The 26,455-nt window shown below is 41.7% G+C and overlaps 1 protein-coding gene across 1 annotated transcript in view; it reads left to right on the top strand.

The window, feature by feature from the left end:
* LOC137884803 (E3 ubiquitin-protein ligase SMURF2-like) overlaps nt 1–26,455 on the top strand; it is a 53,953-nt gene that overhangs the window by 7,577 nt on the left and 19,921 nt on the right. Inside the window, exons 2-7 of the mRNA XM_068726822.1 lie at nt 13,913–13,951; nt 15,799–15,907; nt 20,402–20,535; nt 24,242–24,307; nt 24,999–25,083; nt 25,437–25,520. Coding sequence (XP_068582923.1) covers nt 13,913–13,951; nt 15,799–15,907; nt 20,402–20,535; nt 24,242–24,307; nt 24,999–25,083; nt 25,437–25,520 — 517 coding nt within the window. The remainder of the gene's footprint in view (nt 1–13,912; nt 13,952–15,798; nt 15,908–20,401; nt 20,536–24,241; nt 24,308–24,998; nt 25,084–25,436; nt 25,521–26,455) is intronic.

Here is a 26,455-nt window from a genome sequence, read left to right as displayed (position 1 = left end):
AATTTGGCATCTGAGGAGAGACTGTGACTCGGTAATGAAATCTCGCAGGGCGCTGCCAGTCTCATAACTCAGCTTTACTGTTCTCCACTCATGACCTGCATTTTACCGCGCAACACACAGGGATTATTATGTATATGGTTACTTATTTACTACATCACAATATAGCCTATGGATATGGCTTTTCTCTAGATGGCATTGTACAGTACAACTTCTTTGGACTTTGGTTGTTTTCAGTCAGCACTTCGTTTTATCTGCTTTTCCGATTACTTTTGAACTTGGTGGCATCAGCGTGCTTCTGAGAAGGAAAATGGAAAGACTGAACACCTCGCTGTTGCGTAACAGCCTGTGACTGGAAAGGAGGTGGTCTTCAATATGCAGAATACATTAAACTTTCCAAGTGCTTCAGAAGGATTTTCCTGCACAATATGGAGAAGAAATATCACCTTTTTTCTTTTCGTAGGCCAAGAGCATTATATCTCTCACAACCTCTCAGAATTATGAGGAGAGGCAAAAACTTTAGTCATAAAAAATTTAATTTGGAACATGTGAAAAGACAGGTAATTGGTCTAAAAATGTGATTTCTTTTCACTTGCACTTAACTGCATCCTGCCTGGCCCTCTTCCTTTCACTGGCTGAACTCTCTACCCCACTGCAGTGTCTCTGACTCTGTATCCTGTACTTTCCTCTTCAGTCTTTTGCTCTTTTCTTTCTTGAACAGGATGTCCCTCATCTCTCTGTCATTTCTCTCTCGTCCTTCCTCTCCCTCACTCACCCCCGGATCTAGTCCAGACAGCTGACAGACGACTCCGCCGGTGCGTCTCAAGTTTGGTGTATTTTTTTTTTTTCTCTATCTTTTCTCAACTTGTGACACACACACACACACACACACACACACACACACACTTCCTGTAGCGGTCCCTCACCAGTGCAGTACTCAGTATTTGTCATTGTTTGTTTGGGGACCCTGAGGAGTCTGTGAGAGGATTCCAGGGACCCTGAGCAAAGAATAACATGCAGTGTTGATAGTTATACAATGTAATACCAAACCAACAGAGACCATTATACCAAATCAATAACAATGCTCATGTATATTGTTATGTGTTTTTAATGTTTATGTATCAGAAGTCTTTGACAAATATAGAACAACTGAAGCATGGTAATGCATTTATGTGGGCAAGAATGCAAGTAAAGACTGTAGCCTTTAACTTCAGTAGAGCAATGAAAAGTGAAACTAGAGGAAACTCGAAATGAAAACCAAAACTAACTGGAATGCTCTTATAATGAATGAATCTAACTACATTTAACGTAACTAGTTTGTGCCTTTTTTGAAGGAACAAAAGGCTTTTCAGTTTTCAGTGGTGGCTTTTTTTTTTAAACCCAAAAGAATCAGGAAGCCAGGTTAGACATTAAGGATCACACTGTCCTCCCCCTCACTGTTCTCCTGCTACTGTTTCTGCAGTCAGACTGACCACCACCGTGTGTGTGTGTGTGTGTGTGTGTGTATGTGTGTGTGTGTCTGGTAGACCACTCAGCATGTCTACTGTACGAACACGCAAACACATACACACACACACACGGGCTGACGTTCACTGCCACTTAAATTGCATCTGTTTTCAGTGTCAGTGTGGGAGAGAGACAGTCGGAGGACGTGAGGGATGCTGTGGTTTTAATCATAGAGATGAGGATCAAGTTGCTCGGACGGCGCCGGTGTGCCACACCATCCGCCTCCACGCTTCACTTAATCACAATAAGGGCAGGATTTCCCACCTGTCTCTCAATATAGCTGTACTTGGGGCTTTTTCCGTTTCATGAAAATGTGAATAAAGGCCCAAACACGGCAAACTGACAAATGAAAGAACTAGCAGCGTTGCCTCACATCGCCCGTGTCTGGGCCAAAACACAAAAGCAAAGGCCACGGCCAACGTCCAACTAGCATGTACGTTCTGTGCCTACGTGAGAGGAAAATAACTCTCCATACCAGCTGGTGGCGGTAGTCTGTATTCTTCATACAGAAAAGAGAAACCATATGACCAGACTGTTATGGGCCACTGAGCAACTTTCACAGGAATGAACGGTGCGCTGTATACATCATGGTGTGTGCCTTCCTCACTTCCGTTCTTCTTCTCATGCACTGATTTGCTTAAGATGAACAGTCAATCCGAGGGATTTCTCTCACTGACAGGCTCTACAGCCATTCAATGTGCCGAATCAGCAGAAACGCCACAAAACAAGGGCTGACTAGTGCCACCGGAGCGGGACTCCACAAAAATAGGGGCGACAGGCGCTCATCAATGGCCGACTGTCAGCCTAGTGTGTCAGGGCCCTTTAGAGTTGATAGTTTTGTATGCGACCAATGTTCCCCCTCCATGCTAATTTAAGTAATGTCCTCCTTCGATGTACAGTTTTTGGATTATTTCAGTTCATATAAACTAAATTTGGTCACTGTCAGGTTATTGCTGTCTTGTTATAGACGTCTCTCTGTGCCACACATCTCCACCCTCGGACAACAAAAAGCCCTGGATACACCACCATCAGACTGTGCCAGGCGTAGCTGCATATTTATGTGTACACAGAGATGAGGAAAACTACTGCAGCCTGAAGTAACCTATTTGTGTCATTCATTCTCAGAGTGAGGGCTAACATGGCAAACACTGCCCCATCGCTCTCTCCCACGCTGTGCTGTCTGCCTTCTTTCTTTTTTTTTACCTTTTTATTATAATCTAACTTGCATATTGCCACTTTACACTGGTTCATTCTAGAGATGATTTTATACCATTTTTGCTTTCCGATACCCAAACTTGTGTATTGGCTGATACCGAGTCGCAACCCGTGTCTTTAAAAACAAAAAAAAGTTGAAATGAGTCACAATTACCTCTCTAATATCTATTTTGTATTGCTGTGAAAACAAGTGTTTCACCAACAAAACTGTACAAGATTACATAGGAGCACTAGTGGTGTAACGGGCCATTGTCGATGATGATAATCATGCACACATGATAAACGTGAATAAATCCAGTTGTTTGAAGGAGATGTTTTCACAGCAACATAAATATATGCTAGAGATGAATTATGACCCGTTTACACTAGCTCTAAGCAGCTTATGATACATCATTAAACGCTGCTATAATCATGCAACAAAGAGATCCGTATCTGCTAATATGGATAATCAATGATCGGCAATTAATATTGGTGGCAAAAAAACGTGATCAGGGATCTCTGAAAGCTCTGATTTGCTCTTTTTTTTTTTTTTCTTTTTTTTCTCCCTTCTTTTGTGCTGATCCGATTGGTGATACGATCCGTACCGTGAGTTTTATGATCCGTTGCACCACTAACGAGCACATCATGCTAACGGATCACATAGCGAGTGTCGCGTGTGGTTGTTCCTGTGTAGCGTAAAGGAGTTGATAAATGATATGATACCGTGATATCTTAATGGTCCATTTTCGATTCTGGTATCTGTATCGGAACAACTCTACTGCATCCGTGTGTTTGAGTCTGAAGCAGAGTCCTGAAACGCGTGGACTGTGGACAACATGGATGTGTGGGTTAAAACACGGTGGAAAGGCCAAAGCTTTAAAAATAACAAAGAGGATGAGCCTAATGAAACTTGCAATGTTGGCGGTATATGATACAAAACAATTTCACAGTTTGAGGAACTTGAACAAGCTCCAATAGATCTTGACAATAAGTCATATTGAACTGTCTGACAAAACACTGAATACTGAACAATAGATTATTAATGGTGAACTTTTTGTTGTTGTTGGCAGGGACCAAAATAGACTGATGGAGTTTTATTGATGTATTTTTACGGTCTCATCAAAATATATTTATGAGCATATTAAGTGTGTGTATGCTTTTGTGGAGTCTAAAGTAGTTGTTCAATACGCAGACTGTCCTCTCCTCAGGTTTGCACCACAGTAGTTGTGGGATGCAGAAAGAACTAACATGATGTACTACCCAGTGCTTCATCTCCGCCTCTCTCCATCACCCCCTCTCCTCTCCATCACCTCTTTATTGTTCCCGACATATTTCTCAGCCTTCTTCTTCTCTTTTTATTTGTCCCTATCCTCTCTGCCATAGCTGCAGCTCTCCTCTTTTATTGCTCTTTTCCTCTTCTTAGTGCTCTCTAGATCTCCACTTCCCCACCACAACTTCTGAATTCCATTTTCCACTTCATAATCATGGTCGTCATCTGCCTCCGGCCCTGTCATCTCTCATTCCCTTGTTTCTAAGGGCTAGTTGGGCATACATAGACGGTTAATAAGGGAACCCTAGCATCCATATGGGAATAAACACACACACACACACACACACACACACACACACACACACACACACACACACACACACACACACACACACACACACACACACGTGTAGTATGTGAACTTGTTAGGCAAACAGCTGCAGCTGGTAGTTGCAGTTTTGAGCCCAATATGCACTCACTGTAGTTACGCACTTAAAAAGAAAGAAAGCTCCTTATCTTTGTTAATTCTGATGAAGAGAACAAAATGCTTTTACCCACCGAGTCTCAGATGCTCAGTATGACTCTGCTAGCTCGTGTTAACCATCGTGTTTTTTTTGTATTTGTTTACTGATTAAAGTAATTGATACAGCATGCAATAGGTATGTAAGCTGATAGTGACTGAAACACTCCCATGTTGACACACCGTTACTGTACCTAATGAGTCATATGGGAATTACTTTCCTGTGGTATGATATTACACCTGACGGTCTCTAAATCCAGTGTCGGCTTCCCGTATGCATATTTCATTTACTTTTGTGACTCAGTCTTTTAGAAGAGCTTGAATCCCTCCGGCTTATTTCCTCCACCTTTTTAATTCTTGTATTTCTTTATCCCTCTTTCCATCCTTTTCCTCTCTGCTTCACGTCACCTTTCTTCTTTGGTTCCCTAGCATCAAAACTCACCATCTGTTCGTTATGTGGCAGCTTGCCTCCACCTAAAAACTTTTCTAGCTCATTACCTGTGTTCACCTCCTATCCATCTCTGGCCATTTCTATTTCAATATAGTAATGTTTAGCGAATCATTTATTAAAGAGATATTTCAGAGAGGCATGCATATACAGTATCTTGATGGATGAGATAGCGCTAGATATGAGAGCATGAAAATAACACATGGGATGGTAAATGTGATCCAACAAGATAGGTACAAATCAGTTTGAGGTTTTGAGACATCCAACCTTGGAGATTTCACTGATTTAAATGTGACAAATGCTGAATAACCCATACTTACACCTATCCTATCTATATTCTGGTCTACTTTTATCCCTCCTCCCATCTCCCCTTATCTCTTTCCATCGTCCCTGCTACTCCTCCCTCAGTGTTTCCACTGTTGCCAGAATGTCATCACCATCAAAATTCCCTGGTCCAAATTAACTTTCCCCCCTTTCTTTCCCTCCCACCGCTCTCCCATATTTCTCTCCCCTTCTCCCCCCCTCGACTGTCTGCATTCCACAGATTTGTGACACTAGATAGACCCCTCTCTCCACCCTCCTCACATTCCTCCCTCCCTTCTTCTCCATTCCACCGTAGATGCCTCCAGATGAATATTTCATCCTTACCTTCTCCACCCTCTTGAGACCAACCCTCCTCCTCCTCCTCTGTGTAGCGACTACGTTCCACTCCATATTCCTGACTCCAGATCGTTGGCGTCTCCTCCGGGAGCGCAGAGGAAGGGGAGTGTCAGCTGTAGACTGCTGGCCTCTCAAATGAATGACATAATTGGCATCCTGAGCATTCACTGGGCTGGAGGAAGGCTGAGAGTGAGAGGTTGGGGAAATGTAGTAATGGCTTTCCAGAGGAAGTGCAATTTAGAATAGATCTCCATTTAGGCAACACTGCCCAGTTTTGGATACCTATAAATACTAATTCATACCACACCATCATCCTTTTTTTTTTTTTTTTTTTTTTTTTTTTTTTTTTTTTGCATTGTGTACTTGCCGCTGCAGCGTGAAGTCACATACACACAGTGTACTTGTGCTTGACATTTTTCCCAACATGTAGTCTCAGTGTGTTCTAGAGAGGGAGCGAGCCCGCCAGGGAGGCGTGAGGACGGGAAAGGGAAGTGTTTTTGTTTAACTGTTGAACAATGCTGTGAATGAGACAGCATGGGGCTGGAGCGAGAGTCATAACAGGAGCAAAGGCCAAGGATGTGGGCCTTCACTTTCAAACCCGATTGACTGACACTAATGAGTTAGGGGACGTGTTATGTTCTTTTTTTATTTATTTTATTTTTAAGTATTCCTTTACTCCAAAATCAGTTCACTTCTCTAAATGTTGGAGGTCTTTTGTTTGGCCCGTCCATATTTAAGATAAAAAAAATTCTCATACTTGGCCTATTTGGTCTAGGTAGGATTACTTCTGCTGCTCCAGTAATAAAGGATGTTTAGTGAAATGACTGCAGCAGCTTGTTTCTCTGCACAGAGCCCACATTGGCTGGCATCCGGTAGAGTGTGTGTGCAAAGGTAATAAGAATCAAAATTTGGCCTTGGGCTACATGCACATTTCATTACTTGGTAACCTAGATTTTTGGAGAATATGGATGTTCCTTTAATGTGTGACTTTTCCCTTGTATTATTAATCTTCCCACTTTGATGGTGTCTTGGTACAATTCTCTGTCAGTGACGCTACCGGCGGCCAGAAACATTGTTATCATATCTTCATACTTGTGGATAGGCAGGCCGTTTTTAGGCCTTAGCATGCCTGTGACCTGAACGCAGTAGTTCCCTCGGAAAGAGTCATGTTCATGATCAACTTCATGGCTTCATGCACTCTATTAAAGTGGAGTTTAAAATGATCTAGTTGATGATCAAATTTGACGCCACAAACATTAAATAATCACATAATCTCATTTCAGGATCACAACTTCAATTTGACTTGATTGTGACACTTACTGACAGGTTCAAAAAAAGGTTCCCATTTAACATTTCTGATGACAAAACAAACCACTTTGTCATAACTTGTCCTTATATAGTAGCTGCAGCATGAGAACCAAAATCCTCGAATCGCCACTGCTTTCAAACGCACTGTTTCTCATGACAATATCAGCAACCAAGCTCACCAACTGGATGCTGATGCAGTGCGGGTGTACTTTCCTGTCCTTTTATAGCGCTGTCAGAGAATGACTTGAACAAATGGACCACAAAATGGCTGCACTTGACCGTGGAGTTGGCAGTGGACAATCACGCAATCGTCTACTGGAGCTACTGACCGCAAACCCTTTTGGTCTCGGGTAGAGCAGCCCGGCTCTGTGGTTTGAGGATGTTAACAGAGTGCAAGAGGCTAGAGGCATGCTGCTGGTCCAGTGCAAATCACACACTGTCGTGAACTTGAATACAGCCCGTGTCCTTTTGTCTTGTCATCCCCTTTTTTCACAGACCAAATAATATTTTCCCATGACAATGGATTTACAATGCTTTACAGTACATTAATACCATTAACCATTGTCACAAAGATACATTTTCTTTAATATTATACATTTTCCTATTAATTAAAAAAAAGTAAGGTTTATCTTATAATGAAAATGTAGCTTTCAACCTTCACGACTTTCACACAACTAACAGCTTTCAATTCTTATTCAGAGTGAAAAATACCACCATTAACATCCTAATAATACTACCAAATGAATGACAGATTCATGCCACTCACAATGAAGTGTCTTCATAAATGTGCTTTGGGATTGCGTTCACAGCAGCATTTGTTCTTGTTTTAAAAATAAACTGTTTTCGTTTTGTGAGTTGTGCTGCACAGAGTATCGAGCTAAATGACCTGCTCCGTCAAACTGTGATGCAGCTTTCAAAGAGAGCATCCTCTTTGGAACAACTGACTTATCCAACCCCCTACCCTTCTTCCCAACAAACGGAGTGAGGCGTTAAGCATCCATTGCAAACGGAGACTCCCTTGAGAAAACAACAGGCACCCCCACGCCTGACTGTTTAAGACCTTTCACCCTTTGACCAGAACTAATGCTAACCGTTAGCCTGACCTTTGTGTTCAGACAGACGGAGACGATGCAGAGCCCCCACCCCTCCAACTGCCTCTCTTTGTGGTCTGAGGCCCATTGTGCATATTTAGTAATGAATGCTAAGGACCTTGCTTTTTGTCATACATAATATAATTGTTGTACATCAATTTGCAGTGATGTATGTATATTAACATGTTACATCAGTGGTGCTGTATTTGTATTTAGTATAAATCCTATTGCAGAGGGATATGTAATTCTACAAACTATTACATTTAATTATATTTAAATTAAAGTTTTCGCTGTGTTGGAGCATGGGACAGGCCACAGGCGACCACAGAGGAGCTGCTTCACTTCTGCACGAAATACACGCATGGCCAGTAAAAGGACTGAAGCAATTTTAAGATCAGCGTCAGGCGATTTTCCCGCACTATAACCAGTGTTTGGGGAGTCAAGCCGACTCGTCTAGTGGAACACAAGGCCCCTCGTGCCCATACTCATCCAATGGTGGGAGGGCCCAGACACAGATCACCGACCACCAGCCATTCAGGGCTGGTGTAATGGCACAATTGGTTCTGTGATTATGTGAGGGGGCGTATCCCAGCGCTTACCATTATTATTTATTCTATTCACAGGGAATCAGACTACCGACTTGTCTCTTTGGTGCCCCGTCTGTTAACATGAGGCGACATAACCTCACACTTATTTTATACATATTCAAAAGCACTGAGATATCATAAGTAGTTTCTCTACTTTCAATGTCTCATGGCTCAATAACGGTTTGGGCTTAAACATGACCAGTCCCCCCTGGAGATGGGAGGCAATGGTGGACCTCTGAAGCCTGAGGACATATCGTCTGGGTCAATGACAGGCCACTGTCTGTCTCCTCCTTCCTAAGCTACCAGACAGTGGTAAAGGCATTATCACAGCACGTTACTTGCTGAGATGGATAGGCTTGGTTTTAGTGTGACAGTTTGATTTATGGCTTCTTTCACATTGTGGAATGGGGGTGACTCACCTACAAATGGTCCCAAAACAGCAGCTGTTTCAAATCCTTTTGATAAACAATGGACCAGCGTTGACCCTTTCTGACCCTTTTTAACTACTATGACAGCTTTGTTTAAGATGAGTGCAACTTTGGGCGGTCAATGACTGAATCAGCACTGTTTAGTGAAAAAGTCAAAGTGAAATGTAAGTCGGAGCGTCTTTAGCTTCTGTGCTGTTCCGTATTTCACAGTGAAACAGAATATTTGAGCGGAGTACAGTTGTAAACACCCCTGAGTGGAGGATGAGTCATCAAACATTCGAAACCCTTTTAAAAAAGAGAGGGATCTGAAATGCAAAAATACTCTGATACAGATTTTTTTTGTTGTTGTTGATGATGAATGAACAATTAATACAGAGACACAGGATTACAACTGGAAAAGTGTGTGTTTCATTTTACTTTAATGTGAGCTCTTATGGGTGTTCAATCACATTAACACCAGAGCGATGGTAGAGAACCGTTCATCTGGCTTTAGTGACGTTACAGGGATTGCTGTTTGCCATCAATATCTTTAAGCTGGTGGGAAGATCAGCTGTCTAAACTGTCTCCAGACAAGAATGCATGTTGTGAGACCTTGTTGCTCATCCAGTATTCATCCAGACAGGGTTGCTTAAAATGTAAGAGTAACCAAATATAAAGCGATTAATTGTAACTTTAGGGTATGACTCTGCTGTCTTATTAATACAGCCGCTTTGTTTTTAAACCATTGTATGGTTAAAAATAAGAGATGCAATAAGAATGTTACTCTGATGAACTTCCATCCGGAAGGTGAGCTCACAGTAGGCATCAGGGAAAGTCTTTGCATAATCCCTTCCCAAAAATATTTTCTGCTTAGTTGTTTACAGGACGCTGGTGTTCAAGCCAGATGCATTGCCTCTCCTCTTACTGGTAAAGTGAGGGTTTGCGGTGGGCTCCAGCTTCACCCCGGGGCTTCCCGGTCGCTTACTGATTCCTAGTTGACCTAGCTTTCCGTGTTAGGATCTGAATGAGCCTGGTCCTCTGCCAGCCCCGGGTCACCGTGGCCTGCCTGCTCACGTGGCAGCCGTTCAGCACTGCTGGATCCCCAGAGGGTGCAGGGATGAGATCCGATTCCTCATAGATGCCAGGGTCCACCGTTGTAGAGTCTGCAAAAGCCCAGATAAGATTATCAACATATTTAGTCATGTTTGTCTAAATCCTTGTGGGGCTCCTGTAAAATGACATTAAACAAATCTGTGGGGGCGGTATTTAGATGAATAGAGGTTTTCTGAACATTTCTCAGTCTGCCTTTGTTTTCACTGATGTATTTTCTTTAAAAGTTCATAATGCAGCTCTCTCTCTCTTGCATAAAGGACACTGAACTCTTAACACACTAATGCACATGCACAGACATTTTGGGGGGCAGGTGCTCAAACCAAAAAAAAGGGCACCCATCGCCAAAATTATTTATGAAATTAAAAATAATAATAATAAAGAAATAAATAAAAAAACACAGTAGGATATTTTCAACTTATATATTTATTGTTGTTAACAAACTAACTCAAATTATCAAATTGAATAAATAAATGAATAACAGGCAAAAACAGACAAAACAAGGCCATATTGAGCCAAATGCAATCAAAAAATAAAAAATAAAAACTAGCTAGATTAGACAGCTAGCTTACATTTTCCTTATGAATAAAGATGATTGGCTACATACTACATACTGATCAACATACTTTCGAAATTGTCTAAACGGCATTTATACAACAACACAAAGAAGATGCCTGCCTGTATATCTCTCCCTCTCTCTCTTCATTAAACATGACTAACGTCAGTAAACAGCTGGACAAGGCTTTGAAATCACGGATTTCGTGAGTTTTTTGTTTGTTTATTTTTTTAGGAAACGTCGGACCAGTTGTGACGTAATGTTTTCAGCGGCGCTAATGTTGTGGTTAATTTATCACCAAACAACGTCGGGGGATTGCACAAACACCGTCATTACCTGTTTGTCTGATGCTGCGGGTCAGAGAAGAAGTAGGCTGCACCCGTTTGGCCTGGCGCTCAGCACTGCATGAGCACTAAGTGGAGGAGGGGGGGGGGCGTGGGCTTGTGAGCGCCGCGGAACATGTCGTGGCGAAATTCTCACAAGAACTCAAATAAATGCCCCGTCAGATATCAAAACACATTTGGGGGGAATTGATGAGCACGTGCCTGCTAATGCACACAGATGGCTTTCCCTTTGCATCTTGCTGTTGCATACTTTCTCATGGTTCTCACTGTACCTTGTTTTTTAATGCGAAACTGCCCATTGTCTCACTAATTACCAATAAGTCAGTCATGTACCTTTTTAGAAACCTGGAATATGATCGAACGATGCGCCTTCATAAGTCATAAAAACCTTGCTGGTAGTTTTATCTCTGAACTTTGGCCCCCAGTTGTCATTATTGCTCCATCGTCTCATGTGTGCCCCCTTTTGAACCTATTCGTCATCGTCATCATCGCCGGTGGTGAAAGGCCATTGATGATAATGAGTGAGGCTTTCCCCTCTGTGGCAATCGTGGCTGAGACACTGGAGCAGTGTGCAGGTTAATCCTTTAATCTTCATTAGCATAGTTTGGTAACCAGAGAGCCAAGTCTGCATTATTGCTCAGCACACTCCGTTTAACTCACTACAGCTACTTACCAGTGTTGCCTCCTCAGCAGTCGTGAGCGCCCACAGCGAAACCATATGACGCATGACGCTATGAGGAAAAATCTGAACTTAAAATAATAGCTGAATGCCACACAACATGGTTCAGAACTTTTCTGAAGTAGTTTATTAGCCTCTGGGAATAAATCCGCTTTGCAAATGTTTTATGAGAAAGCAAATTCTCTCTACAGGCTTGTTAGGATAAACACACTGCATTTTTGTAACACTAAATGTGAACATAACTTTTGCTTGTTTACAAGAAAACTCCACAGGGCCTCTTTTAAACAACATTCCCAAACCAATAGACAAAGTTTGTCACTAAACCTCTGTTGCTAATATCCTGGAATACGAGTGAGCGACATAGGCTCATGCATACATCTTAAAGGCAAGGGTTAAGGCCTAAGATGATGACCCATTTTAACTTTGGTGGCGGATTTTTGAGTTGGAATCTCTGTCCACAAATGTCCTGCCAAGATTTCAGGCCCCTGTCTCTCCTGTTTTTCTCCTGTCTGCCGTCAACACTGTGTCCATTTTGTCCCGCAGGAGGCTTTTCTGGCGGCCTCTGATTTGGCCGTGTCCCATACTGTCGGCTTTGACAGTGTAATTTCCCCTGACAAGCTGATGGTTAGCGTTCATCCAGGCAGCCCAGTCAGTGCAATTTGGTTTGTGTTAAGATCGTCTGTTCCCATGTTGTGATTCTGTCTGATTTGTCTTGACCATGTCATTTTGGTCACCAGCGAGGTCTCCACATTGAATGGGTTTAATTATAGGTTGGTTTCCCAGGCCTGTCCGCATCTTTTTCGGAAGTGGTGCTTGTTTCTTATTCGCGGCAGGTTCACATGCTCCAACATGATCTGTTGTGTAAGCCGTGTACATGATGTCTCCAGCGCAGCACTGTTTTGGCGTGGGGATCCTAAAGTAATAAATGTGTATTTCTGTGCTCGTATCAACATCTGAAATGGTCATAAACGTCTAACTGCATAAGAGTTTACATTGAGTTGTAGATGTTGGGCAATGTTCCCTTTGGAAGCCTTATCTTTCTGGTTTTCAGAAATAATAGATACCACCTGAGGCTGGCTAGAGCAGAATTTATTTGTGTGGTACTTATGGCTTGCTGCTTCATTAGACAGTGGTAGAGGGGAAGTGGCAGAAAATAATGCTAAGATAAAGAAGATGACAAGCGGCAAAGGATGTGATGTGTATTTTAACTTCCTATTTTCAGGCAGATGTTCTTTTTATATCTCATTGAGTTGCCTGGGCACCGCAGAAGATCTTGTAATGTAAATCTTGTAGTTCCTTTTTGCCCAGAGACAAAGGCCATGATACGGTTGGAAAAGAGAGGGTTCACGTGTTCCTGCATCCATAATGACGTGGAAGGGTCTGCCCATTACGAAGAGATGAATAGAAAGTAGGGAATATAGAAAATGGATGGATGGTAGGTAGCACTTGCAGAGAGATTGAACCGTTTTATAAACCTTCTTTGTTTTGAGTTCAGCACAAACTCATATTCATAGAGAAGTGATCAAGATGTTGGTCCGTCACATGCTCACCGTTTTTTTATTATCTTCATCGTGTTGGTTTTCTCTGCTGCTGCTGTTAGTTGTTGCTGCTTGGCCAGGACCTACTTTGTCTCGCTTTATAATTGTCACAGGATTGTGTAGCGAGCTCCAAACAAAGCATTGGTCTGCTTCGGTTCAAACAGGCCCTCTAATGCACAAGGAGGGAGACATTTAGGATGAAAGATTAAAAAAAAAAAAAAAAAAGACAACAGCAGACACAACACAGACTCTCTTACTTTGTCGGCCTCTGTTGAAAGCTATTACGTGTTGTCTGTGAGGCAAACCCCCCAAGGACTTGCTTCATACTGGAAAAAGTGCTTCTCTACTCAATATTTTACAAGGAGGAACTCTGACGACTGATCTCCTTGCCTTGATGGGGCGATGAGGAGGGACAAAAAGAGAGCAGTAATAATTACTCAAAGGAAACGGTTTTACAAATGTGCTTTAAAAATCATTTTAAACAGTAGATAGATTGTAATTCCACTTGCAGGGTAAAAGATGTACTCTATAATATCTTAGAATAGATATTCAATAGAACAATTACATACAGTACCATTGAAAGCGGACTATGTATATATGATGACAGCCAAGTTTTTTTTAATTTGTTTTTTTTATCTCTTATTTTTCATCTCATTTTGAACCTGACACTAACATATCTGTATTTCTTCTCTTCCAGTCCTGTGTGCAAAGAACCTGGCAAAAAAAGACTTCTTCCGTAAGTAGATCCTATTTTTACATGTTGCTATTCTTGTCCCATTCCCTCCCTCGTGCATTAAAATGGGCTTTGTCAGCGATGGCAGCTTGCTGGCTTTTGAAGCAGTGCTGTAAATGAAATCCCTCAGGAGCTGTCTGTCTGTTTCACGCACCGGGAGGCTTGGCACGCACAGGGACCCACCGCTAACCAAACTTCTAGCAATACGCACCAGGTCCACTGAAACAGAGGCATTAGACTTAATTACAAAAACGGCTTTAATTAGACTGGACAGAAAGAACATCTTAATGGTGATTAACTGAGAATAAACACAAACTTCACTGTGTAGTTTAGAAGACATTTCATCCCCTGATTTTGCGTTTTGTCGTAAGAACATCACATGGCAAGTCAAATCCTGCTCAGTTTGTAATGGGGGGGAGGGGTTAAGGAGACCTAAATATGTTCAGTGTTGTACAGGTAGGCCCTGCCTTGCCATGTCTGGCTTTCTATCAGAAAACAAGCCGATACATATATAGAGAGACTAAAGAGTCCAACGCCATTATAGTGCGATTGGACTATAAAACACAAGTGCAAATAAACATGCAGAGATTGAAATACTGATAGTTGGAGGTCATAGTAGGAGGAATAGGAACGTTGTGTTCTTTCTGGCTTCTAATTTACTATTTAGTTAACGTTTAGCTGCAGGCTGTTTCGTCAACCTCTGTTTAGGCGATCGGGACAGGAGGCCGTCCTCAGTCGCTGGCATTAATGTAAGAGGAGACCTATCATTTAGGATTGACTTGTGTGAAGTATCGGTGCCCAGAGGTAAAAAAAAAAACATCTCACATTTAAAGTACGCATGCACAGCCACACAGAACACCAGATGAACACGGCAAATAAGATACTGTTAATAGATTTGCCTGATTATTAGTTATAGAGAGAGAACAGAGTAAAGCTTCAGTGTCCCAGAAGGGTGAATTGGCTCACAGAAAGCAGTCAATAATAGTAAATGCAAAAAGAATACAACTATCAATAAAAAATGGCAATCAATACGACACACACACATACTCTGCATTGTATTGAATGCTACTGTGTCAGTGTCTAAATCTGCCCGGGATACGACCACATTATGATGTCCTTGCGCTCCGAACTTAATGAGCAGTGTTATGATCAGAGGAACTTTGCAATAACATTTGTAGGCTCCCCTGATGGTCCCATAACAAAGGTCCAGCACAGTCCCATGTCTTGTAGGGGAGGTTACTTGTAAAACAAAACAGAAATGACTAAGGGACTTATCCACAGAGCAGCAATGAAAATCCCCCATAATAAAGATGGGTGCATCTGGGGATATGCTCTGCGAGCTGCTGCTGCACTTTTATGATGACTGATGTGGCATTGACCACGTTTGCTGCAAGGTGGATACAAACAACCATGATAAATAATTGAGGAAGTTCTCTTGGCAGGTAAAAAGGGTGCAGAGAAACAGCTACAAACTCAATATTGGGGAAATTCTTTGTGGCCGGTTGGACTCCTGCAGGACAGCCATTGCTGTAAAAAAGACTATAGGAAGAAAAAAAATCTTGCAACCTTCACGATAGTAAGACATCAGTGGATCAGATAACGGCACAAACAAAATCCCGTCTCCGGGCTGGGAGTTGTTTTTTATGAGCAGTATTTGCTTGCCTTGTCTCTCTGAAATGTGATAATTGTACTTCTGAATAACTGAATTGTGAGACAAACTTGCAGCTGCAGTCTCCTATAAATCAGCCAAATGGGGGGTTGAACATGTCACACACATAGTTTCTTCATTAAAGGGTTTGTACAGTCGCTTAACGAAACCTTTTTTTGCTTGCCCCTGTCTGTTTTTACAGGGTTGCCAGATCCTTTTGCCAAAGTGGTGGTGGATGGCTCAGGACAATGCCACTCTACAGATACTGTGAGAAATACGTTGGACCCCAAGTGGAATCAACATTATGATCTGTAAGTTAACAGAACTGTAAGGCAGTATTTTTGACACGTTGTGTATACCACTGATGCGTCATATAGAAACGAATGCAACGAGTGTTTGTGTGTGGATTTTGTGTATGAGGTCACACACACCACCTGAAATTTGAAACTGTCCAGGAAGCATTGTTATCACAGAAATACTTATACGTACTGGTTTTGCTCTGTAGTACGTCTCTGTGTGGAACTGCTATGACAAGTGTTTCAGGAATGCCGATTGAGTCGTCTCTTCACTGTGCGCAGAGACACCCATCTTTAAAGCTGTTGAGCCGTTTTGTGCGTGAACAAAACATCTTGCAGAGTGAGATTTTCGACATTCCATACCTCTGGCCTCACCCTGACGAATGTCGAATGCACATGAGATTTCTTGGGAGGAAAACACAACACGTACTGATATGAATTCCTTCTCTCTCAGATAACGGATTCATGCTATTTTGGGTATTAGAAGATGGAGTTTGTTAAATAGTTATGCACTCTGGAACAATATCCTCTGTAATTTGGAGTTTGTGCGATTCATATTTTTCTGGCTTGCTCACTTTTAGCCAAATGTGTCTTCACATAGGCCAACACACACATTTAGAGTGCGGCTTTATTTTTTGTAATCTCGTATAATTTAAATTGTAAATTAAGATGATTAGTATTTCAAACAAAATCTATGAATAATACCTTGACAATAACCAGAAGGGATGCAGGAGGAAAACACGTTTGTTGTTAGATGCTGAGAAAAGTTACAACAGTAACTGTAACATCCCTGTACTGAGGTCTGTGTCGACAGACGGTTACAAGGAGGGATCACCAACACAGGACCTGCTGGCAACCAAGGTTGTGTAGTCGTCACAGACGGAGGGAAACGGTTAGAAAAGGGAATTTAGGAAAAATGAAGCCTGAAAGAAATAATATTTAAATTTGATCATTTAGGAAAAAGGCAGCAAAAATCATGTTATGATTACAGCCGCCATAATATGTTCATTAATCGATTCATCGATCGGCAGATGAGGAATTTTGTTTTTTATTTTTATTTATTTTTTCAAGCAAAAATGGCAATCTTGTCTCCGGACTGTGTTCGAACTTGTGAACATTTTTCTAAATTTTCGGACAATTTATAGACGAGGTAATTTAATGAATATATTATTCAATAAAACGTATATGTTTCTGAATTATTTAACTGTCCATACATACGTGACTGTAGATGTGCCTTTCTCATTTCACTATAACAACTGAGGCATCTTGCCTTTCTGTCAATGGATGCACACACACACACACACACACACACACACACACACACACACACACACACACACACACACACCTGTTTCACAATGCTGCCTGTGCACTGTCAACATTAACCTCAGATCCCCTCTTTTACATAATTCTCTCGATCCCCACCCTCTCGGCGGAGTTTGTTTCCCTCCAGCGACCCCTGGCCTCTTCCTCTCGTTCAGGAAATGGCTAACATGCCACAGAAAGCAGATGGGAGTGTGGGATTGGCCCATTGCCAACTCACCACACCCCCCCATCTCCAGGCTTCAGCTTTAGGAGGTGGGGTCTTCTTGTCACATGACACTGATACTACCATACGCCTTGGTTGGTTCTCTACATTACATGTCATACATACCCGGCAAAAAGTTATCTCTTTATATATTTTGTATGTGTTGAGAGTTCATGAACTTGCAGTAATATGTAGGCCTCCTCATGCTTGGCATCTGTTTCCGGCCTTTTTATTTTTTCCCACAGGAGAATGCTAAAAGAGAGCAAGTTGTTTGCTCTGGGCTTGGAAACGGGCATGGTTTTGGTTGTATATTCAATACGCTTTTTGTCTTTCTCAGTCTTGGACAGACTGCAAAGCTTCAGCCACCTTCAAGAAGCTCTACTGCCAGACATACCTACATTGCAGCCAGAAATTATTGTACTTTCTTTAGTGACGTTATTGCTTAAATGTTCACAATTTTCTGTTATGAGAGACAGGAAAAGTCTGTGGAAGCATATGTCCAAAAGTGGAAGAAGTGAAATGGGGTGGTCGGTTCAATGTAACAGCATGGAACAAGGGAATAGAGGAAGAATGCTTTGGCATTAACTCAATTTACATAAATCAGATCAAGATACTTGATATGGACGAGCCAGAGCTGTAGAATCTCCACTCTGATTTATTTTTGTCTTAAAAGATGTTAACAACTGAAGGCTGTCCAACATTAATATGAAATATATCCAACCTGGAAAGAAATCTTATTCGTGATATCCCAATGTAATGTACGTTCCTTGGCAAGACAAAGTGTGGGAAGCTGTTCAGGTCCGGAGTTAGTATGTCCTGGAAAGCTAATCTGGATTTGCCCCAAGAATTGTTCCCCTCCTCTGCTGTTGTCTGTAGGATTAGGAGTGCTAATCCTTACTTTTGTTTTTGCCGTAACTACCTAATGAAGTGCGTGAGTGAGAGAGATATAGAGAGATTATTTTTGAATTGTGTTGTCTCTGTGCTTGACCAACAGCATTTAGTAGAGAATCCTATGAGAGTTTCTTGTTTTTGAAGTAGATTTAGTGGTGGGAATGGAATAATTTAACACCATGAACGGCAAAAGGAGCGTGCCAAGAACACGAGGGGAACCCTGCACATTCTGTTCTGTTTGAGTCCTGAGCAGTATTCTCAAGGGGAAGAAAAAGATGAATCTAATGTCATTATTAATTCATTCATAATGCATCTTATGTCATAATATTATCTGGAAATAGATTCCTTTAATGGCTCTTATATTTGACATATGTCATCTGTTTTTCTGTCCACTTATTAATCAGCGCTGACTGTTAAACCCACTCCGATCTGTATTAATCTGCTGTTGATAGCAGTGTTGCGATAATTTCCTCAGTACCTGCAGTGTTATGTCAGAGCACAAGGTATCCCAACACAGTTTTTGGCACAGTCATTGTTAGTGAGGAAATAACATGTTTTACCTGTTCTCTTTTATTCAGACACTCGGTCATTGTCTCGTTGGCTATTTCAGTTCTCTTTTTTTTGTTTCTCAAAGATGCTTTGCACACCACACCTTTGCATCACATTGGCCTGTTAATTTAACAACTGCAGTGTGTGTGTGAAGGGAAGAGCATGAGATTAAGCCTAGAACATTATAATGCGCCCCGAAAGAGCATTTGAGTTGCACCACAGCACACAAAATGCAGGGAACCAAATTGAAACATAACAGTACAATGCTTGCAGAGCTTAGTCAAAAGTGATCTCATCGACGTGAACAACAGCACTGCTTTAACTAGAAACACAAATGAAAAAATAACAGGTAAATCCATTCAGCTGTTTTGTTTGTCAAGTTTTCCTAACTTGTGAAATGTTCTGTATAATCCCATATTATGGCGTGACAGAACCCTTCCCAAATTAGAGGGTTTGGAACCTCTCACCTCCAGTGGTTTCTAGTCTGTAAATATCCATTTCTTGGGGGACATAAGCCTTTAATTAACTCCTAAGAAAATTGAAAGTTCAGTAGCATAAAACTGTGTTATTTCACTATTTGGCTTCTAATGTTAAATGGCTATCTACTAGCCATCTAGTAGATCATAATCTACACGAGCATCAAAGCAAAGGCTTCTGCTAAGAGAGAAAAAGTGAACGTGCCAAGATGCTGACATCTGCTACTGCACATCCTGATCACATTTTAAGATAGCAGCAACAGACTGGATCACTGGACACACAGAATGATCCACCACTCGCACAGGTTGTAATTTAATTACAGTGCAAGACATAACCAAATTCCAGGATTTGGCTTACATACTAAATATATACGTTTTGATGCATTTAGTAGGGAAACCCCAATTCTTGTTGGAATTCACAGCATAATATAGAGCTTGGCATCAGTGCTGGCTGCTAGGCTGTAATTACGTGTGTGTGTGTGTGTGTGTGTGTGTGTGTGTGTGTGTGTGTGTGTGTGTGTGTGTGTGTGTGTGTGTGTGTGTGTGTGAGTGTGAGTGTGCGGTTGTGCATGTGAATGTTGAACTCTGCGTGTTTACTGTGGGACCTGTCTGGGTCTCAGACAGTGGTGGAGCACATCACGGGGACTTCCTCTGTTCTTCAACCACGACTAGACTCAGCTGCACTTAATCTGCACAAACACTCGAGCACGTACACACAAGGAACTTTAAATCAGCTAATCGGCCTCATTACACAGTCTGAAAGTCTACACCGCAAACTTGGTCTGCATTGTTCTCTTGCTGTTGAATAGATGCAAAATACAAGTTTCAGGTTTTTTTTTTTAGTCGGTGTATTTGTTAATTTTGGAAACGTTCTTGAATGTCGCAGCTCATGATTTCATTTCATACCCTGCGGGTTGATGACCTGTTCTTTTCAATGCACACACAAGCATACGTCATGTGTTATTGAACCATTTGGAAACTCGATACATATTGTCAGGATTGCAAACCACTTTTTTTTTTGTCTTATTGAACTGTTTTCCTTCACTTCTTCTCTTCCTCTGTCAGATACATCGGAAAGGCAGACTCGATAACCATCAGTGTATGGAACCACAAAAAGATCCACAAAAAGCAGGGCGCAGGTTTCCTCGGCTGTGTCCGCCTCCTGTCCAACGCCATCAACAGACTCAAAGACACTGGCTGTAAGTACTCTGTGTGGGGCTGCAGTCTGGTCTCTGCATGCTCACCATGGCCTTTACCCTGGTGCCAGTCTGGCTTGTTAGTGAAGAGTGATGGGGAGGTTCCATGGGAAATACAGACTTAATTAATAAATAACTTAAAAGTGGTTGAGTGAACCATGTTAACATCTCTTTACACATCTATGCACACTCCTTCTGCACTCAGCACACATAGTCAGATAGACAAATGACAAAAACTTAATTTCAAGGAACCTTTCCTGTGCTTTTGTTTTGTCTGACTGCAGCAGTTTGATAGCTAGCTAGCCTGCTGCTACATGTGTAGCCCTTTCAACGGTCCCATCCTCAGCTTGCAGCCTGCTGCTGCTTTTGTGCCAGCCATTCATTGCCATAAGATTTATGGGCACAATGCACAAGTAACTCCTTTAGGCCACACATGTCAGAAATATTGCCTGCTGTAGACATCCGGCACCTGGGGCTAAATCAATAGTCACAATTCATTTTTACAGCAATGCAACTGTCTGTCAAGAAGCAACAGGATTTTATTCTTGGAAACAAATTCCTGCTGGTATACTTATTGGCACTGTTTTCCACAAGATGCAAAAACAGGAATAAGGATGCTGTTTTGGGATAGTTGTGTCACCATACAGTTGACCCCAGGCTAGTGTGGGTAACATACAAAGGAACAGCAATGAGTTTGCACAGACACGTTCTCAAACAGTGCGGCTCCTGTGTTGATTTTGACTCCTATTTTCTGTGTGCAGTCAACACGGCCACATTCTTGTTAGCCCTGGCTACCTCGATGGCAGCACCAGTCAGTTAATATAGACACATATACACTTAGCTGGACTACATACTGTCAAATTAATAATCTTTCGCACATTTGTCTCCTTTTTTTCAATCCATCTTCCTGACCTAAGCAAAACATGTCAGACATGTTCCAGAACAACCACACTGGGTTACATTTTCTTCCCTTTTTTTTTTTTTTTTTTAAATATCTGGCCTTTTTCTTATTTCCATTCTTCCATTCTACACAGTCACACCCCACAACCACTAAAGGAGTTGTCTGTCTGAATGTAATTGCCATTCGTTGGATGCTTTTTTAATCCAAACTGCATACTTCCATGAATGTAGGTAGTCGGAATTTGGTTGGCCCAAATGCAACAGACTCCGATGCAAACAACAAAAAGCTAAATACTTTAAATAAGAGTCCATAATATGTATTATGTTTGCTCTTAAATGGCATTCTTGGCACATACTTTAAAGTTCACCCCTTAATCCACCAAAAACCACAAACGGGACCTTGACAGCCATGAAAGCCTTGTGCCATGCTTTTACCCTACTGGGTGCCAAAGGACTTGTCCTTAGATTTACCCACAGCTTCCAGAAACGGACAGTTTAGGCTCCAGTTAGGCTCCAGACCAGCCACTTACTGTACAGCCACCCTGGCATAAATTATACTTTTTCATAGCCACAGGAAGTAGACATGGAGACAGCTCATGATCTATGACAAGACACCAGCACTCACATTACCCCCCTGTCCTTGTCCTGAGTGCTGCAGACACACACACACACACACACACACACACACACACACACACACACACACACACACACACACACACACTGCCCAGTCTGTGGTCTGACCAAGATGCGTGCACTCACTCACTCACACACACACACACACACACACACACACACACACACACACACACACACACACACACACATTGAGACAAATATAAAAAGACAAACACACAAAACAATACTTTACTGGAATTTCATTGGTTCCTAGAAGTCATATTCAACTCCTACACACACTCACTCACTCACTCACACTTGCAAACCAAAAGTGGATCAGGCATGATTGTCTCGTTTACTAGAAGTCTGTCTGGCTCTACACTGAGCTCCATTTCCTGCAGCATCGCAGACACAAACCTCTGAGTCCTCTGTCCTACTTCTGAACCCACAAACCCAGTAACACACGCGCACCACCGTCGAAATGACTTGCCCGACTACACGTGCTAGTCTGCCTCGCTTGGACCCCTGATGTCTACTTGTGTGTAGCATTTATAGTGTTGACTGATTTGCTGATTGTGATACTGCTGATGGTTTTACATATGCATACAGACATATACACACACGCACAGAGCTGCAGATGTGCATAAGCTATATGTATCGATACTAAACACACTCAGCTCATGATGGTCAACATATGCACATATTCACGCTAGTTTATGTGGTTTGTTCATTGTAGCAACTGCTTTCCTTAGCTCAGAAAAGTTGAATGGTGCAGTGATGAACAATGTGGTTAAAGGTCTGCAAATGATCTTTTTCTCCATTTCTTCTTTCTCTTATTCAAGAGAAAAATCTGCTTACTATTCCAGCCATGTAAGGCTTAGACCATCCCTGTTTAGTCTAGACACGTATCCGGAACAGATGCGCACACACAAACACATGCGCACACACTCACACTCACACGCACACGCACACGCACACACACACACACACACACACACACACACACTTCTGGAAACAAGCTATAGGGTTGTTTGGATCTGCTTAGTCTATAGAAGCAGACACACCCTTTTTATATGCATACGAAATCACACAGGCAAACCAAAGACATGATTCAGTCTGGCTTTGGTTTTAGTGTTGGTGCATGGAGAACTGGGGCATCTCTTTATCTCACTCTCTCGCTGCCTCTTCTGCATATTTCCCTTCCTCTCCCTCTCCTACACTCACACGCTTAGGTTTTATATTTTAGTAAGCCAAAGCCCCTGCAGGACTCTTACCCTGTGTACACACCCACACAAACAGAGGTTGCATTATAGATGGGTACCAATTAATATCACTCCTGCGCTGGTCAGCTAGACTGGACATGCACAAGTTCCCCTGTGGGGCTTAGTGTATGTGTGTGTGTGTGTGAGAGAGAGAGAGAGAGAGAGAGAGAGAGAGAGAGAGAGAGAGAGAGAGAGAGAGAGAGAGAGAGAGAGAGAGAGAGAGAGAGAGAGAGAGAGAGAGAGAGAGAGAGAGAGAGAGAGAGAGAGAGAGAGAGAGAGAGAGAGAGACTGCTGAGTGTATCTGTGTCTGGATCTTGTTCCGAGTCTTCCTGGATTGTGTTTCTGTGCTGTCCATGTCTGGCAGTGCGAACACATTTTGTTTCCAAAATTCTCAGATTTTTGTGTCCAATTTTTTTGAAATATTACTCATGAAATGGGTCTTCTGCAGAGAACTATGTTGTGTTTTTTCATATTTTAAAGGCACACCGGTATGCAGACATAATTTGTTATATTAGAATTTTGACTGGCTCCTTCAGTGTGTCCCGTTTGACTAAGTCAGACCATCATGAGCACTGTTTAAAACACACAGCCTCCTCATTCCTTTCAATGGCAATGCATTGACGCTGCAAGGTTTTCGACGTAGAAGACTCCAGCAAAAGAAAACACAACGTCGTCTGGCCGAAATGTAGAACCTGGCTCAAACACAATGTGAAGTTATCCAGCAATGTTCTGTGTTGGCCAATCAAATACGTATAAGCACACATTCCTGGTGCGTTACTTAATTGTCACATAACGTGAACATGGTAAATCTACTGCTGATTGTCGCAACGGAGGATACTTGAAATATATCAAGTTGCTCAGTACCTGGTTGTACATGTGGGCAGATGCTTAATCAATGGTTATGTGTCTTGTTTGGTTTTTCCCTGTAGATCAGAGACTGGACCTGAATAAGTTGGGCCCCAATGACAATGATACTGTGAGAGGACAAATAGTCGGTAAGAAGCACAAACACACGCAATTGCTGTTGCATACTGTACGTCACAATAGAACATTTTATCATTCTTAATTAAGTGTAAGGCAGTCAAGCCATGTGCAGTCTTGTGTCAGTCTGCGTCGCATGTTCCTGAAGCTCTAGTCTACATCCATCCATCCGTTTGCCATTACTTTGTGTAAAAAAAGAAAAGCTGCATTTACTGAAACCACTGAACTAATTAACAGCTGGAAGACATTGTTGGAAGTACATTTGCAGTTTATGTAAAACAAAAATATTAATGGAGAGCTCGTTTTTTGTTTTTTTAAAGAGCAAATTATCATTAATAGCTCTCAAACCAAAACATTTTCAGTATTTGAAATGAGATGTATGTGGTTGAACCGTGTCCTGCAAGAGTTACCACTGAATGTCTCAGTGCTTTGTATTATTTAAACACTAGTAAACGCAAATTGACCCAGACTGCATCCTCAGTCTCAATACTCCGACTCAGTTCATTACTTATTGAAGTCTTTCATCTTCTTATTTTAATGTCAGAAGAGAAAGGAAGAACACAAAATGTATAAAAAGCGTCACTGTAACAGGAAACCACATACCATAGAGACTTAATACAATATGATAAATATACTAAATATTACCCAAATAATGCAAAAAATGACATTGATCTATTGTCTTCCTTGTCTTTGTTAACTGTGTAGTAAGTCTTCAGTCCAGAGATCGCATTGGGACAGGGGGGCCGGTGGTGGACTGCAGTCGTTTGTTCGACAATGACTTACCCGATGGGTCAGTATTATCACAGGTTTTAATCAAAAATGAGCTATCCTATTTGTTCTTTATTTCTTGATGTCTCCCATTTTAGTTATTTACAGTAATGTTGTTAACTATGGTAATTTTGTCTGTTTTTTAAGGAGAAAATATCTATCTGATAAATCATTTTTTTCCTCAATGTGTAGGTTAAGCTGTATGGACATTTTCTTTTTTTGTGCTACTTTGAAATGAGGGATGAATTGTTTACAGTGCTGTTAGATTAACGTGTTCTTAATTATGACAACGGTGTATTTTTTTACTTTTGATATTACTTTACTACAAGTACAATGTTTGTTTCTCACCTGTTTTTATATTTTGCCATGAAACAGTTGGGAAGAGAGGAGGACAGCATCCGGAAGGATACAGTACCTGAATCACATCACACGTACCACCCAGTGGGAGAGACCTACTAGGTACATCTACACACACACTGCGCACACACACACTGCACACATCCTCAACTAGGACTTCAAATACAACAAACTCGACCTTTTAAAACAAAGCATCAGGAGTCTATTTAAGTGGTTGTACTTTTCCCCACTTCCCTTTCCAGAAAAAAAAAATAACACTTCCACTCAGCATAACTCACAACAATAACAGTATGTCATTAATGAGCGAATTGCTGTCAATTTCTTTAGCCCCCCACCCCACCGCAACACACACACACACACACACACACACACAAACACATACTCACAAACACACACACACACACACATATGCACCTAAATACACCAGCCAGCCAGTCAGGCAGCCAGGTTTTACTTGGCCCCTGTTCGTGCAAAAACAACTGTCGCCTTCCTACTTGGCCCATATCAGTGGAGCCGTTAGGGAGTAAGCAAACAAATAACACCACACCCCCCACCTCCTCACCCACTCTTACTACACATCTCTAGTGGCCCCCAGGCAGCTTAGTGGAAGGCAGTAGGACAGACAGGAAATGGTGAAGAAAGGATTTAGTGGCAGGTCATTTAAAAAGGCGGAAATGGTGAAGCTGAAAAGGAAGATGAGCAGCTAGGGACTGTGTAGGAGGAGGAGATGACAGAGGGCAAGTAGAGAAAAAGTAAGAATAATAGTTGGGAGAGGAAGTGAAGACGGATTGCTTTTTTTCCATTTTCTGCAACAGCAGGTGCAATAAATACAGTGTAAAATTTAAAAAGACAATTATTTTTGCCTTATTTATAAAGTCATGCAAGTATTTTACATATTAACTGACCAGGTACAAAGAGGAAATATTGTTATTGTGTTGTCTAAGGCAGATAGTTACTATTCTCACAATTCTTCAGTGTCGATTGTTACTGGTTCTGACTGACGGCAAATGTAAGCTGGTCCATGAGCTAGTCGTGAG

The sequence above is a fragment of the Cebidichthys violaceus genome, unplaced genomic scaffold (genome assembly GCF_023349555.1).
Source record: "Cebidichthys violaceus isolate CVI_PGR_0920_01 unplaced genomic scaffold, fCebVio1.0.p SCAF_4, whole genome shotgun sequence".
NCBI classification, from domain to species: Eukaryota; Metazoa; Chordata; class Actinopteri; order Perciformes; family Stichaeidae; genus Cebidichthys; species Cebidichthys violaceus.
Note: the sequence above shows the minus strand (reverse complement) of the source record. Positions and strands in the feature narration are given on the sequence as shown.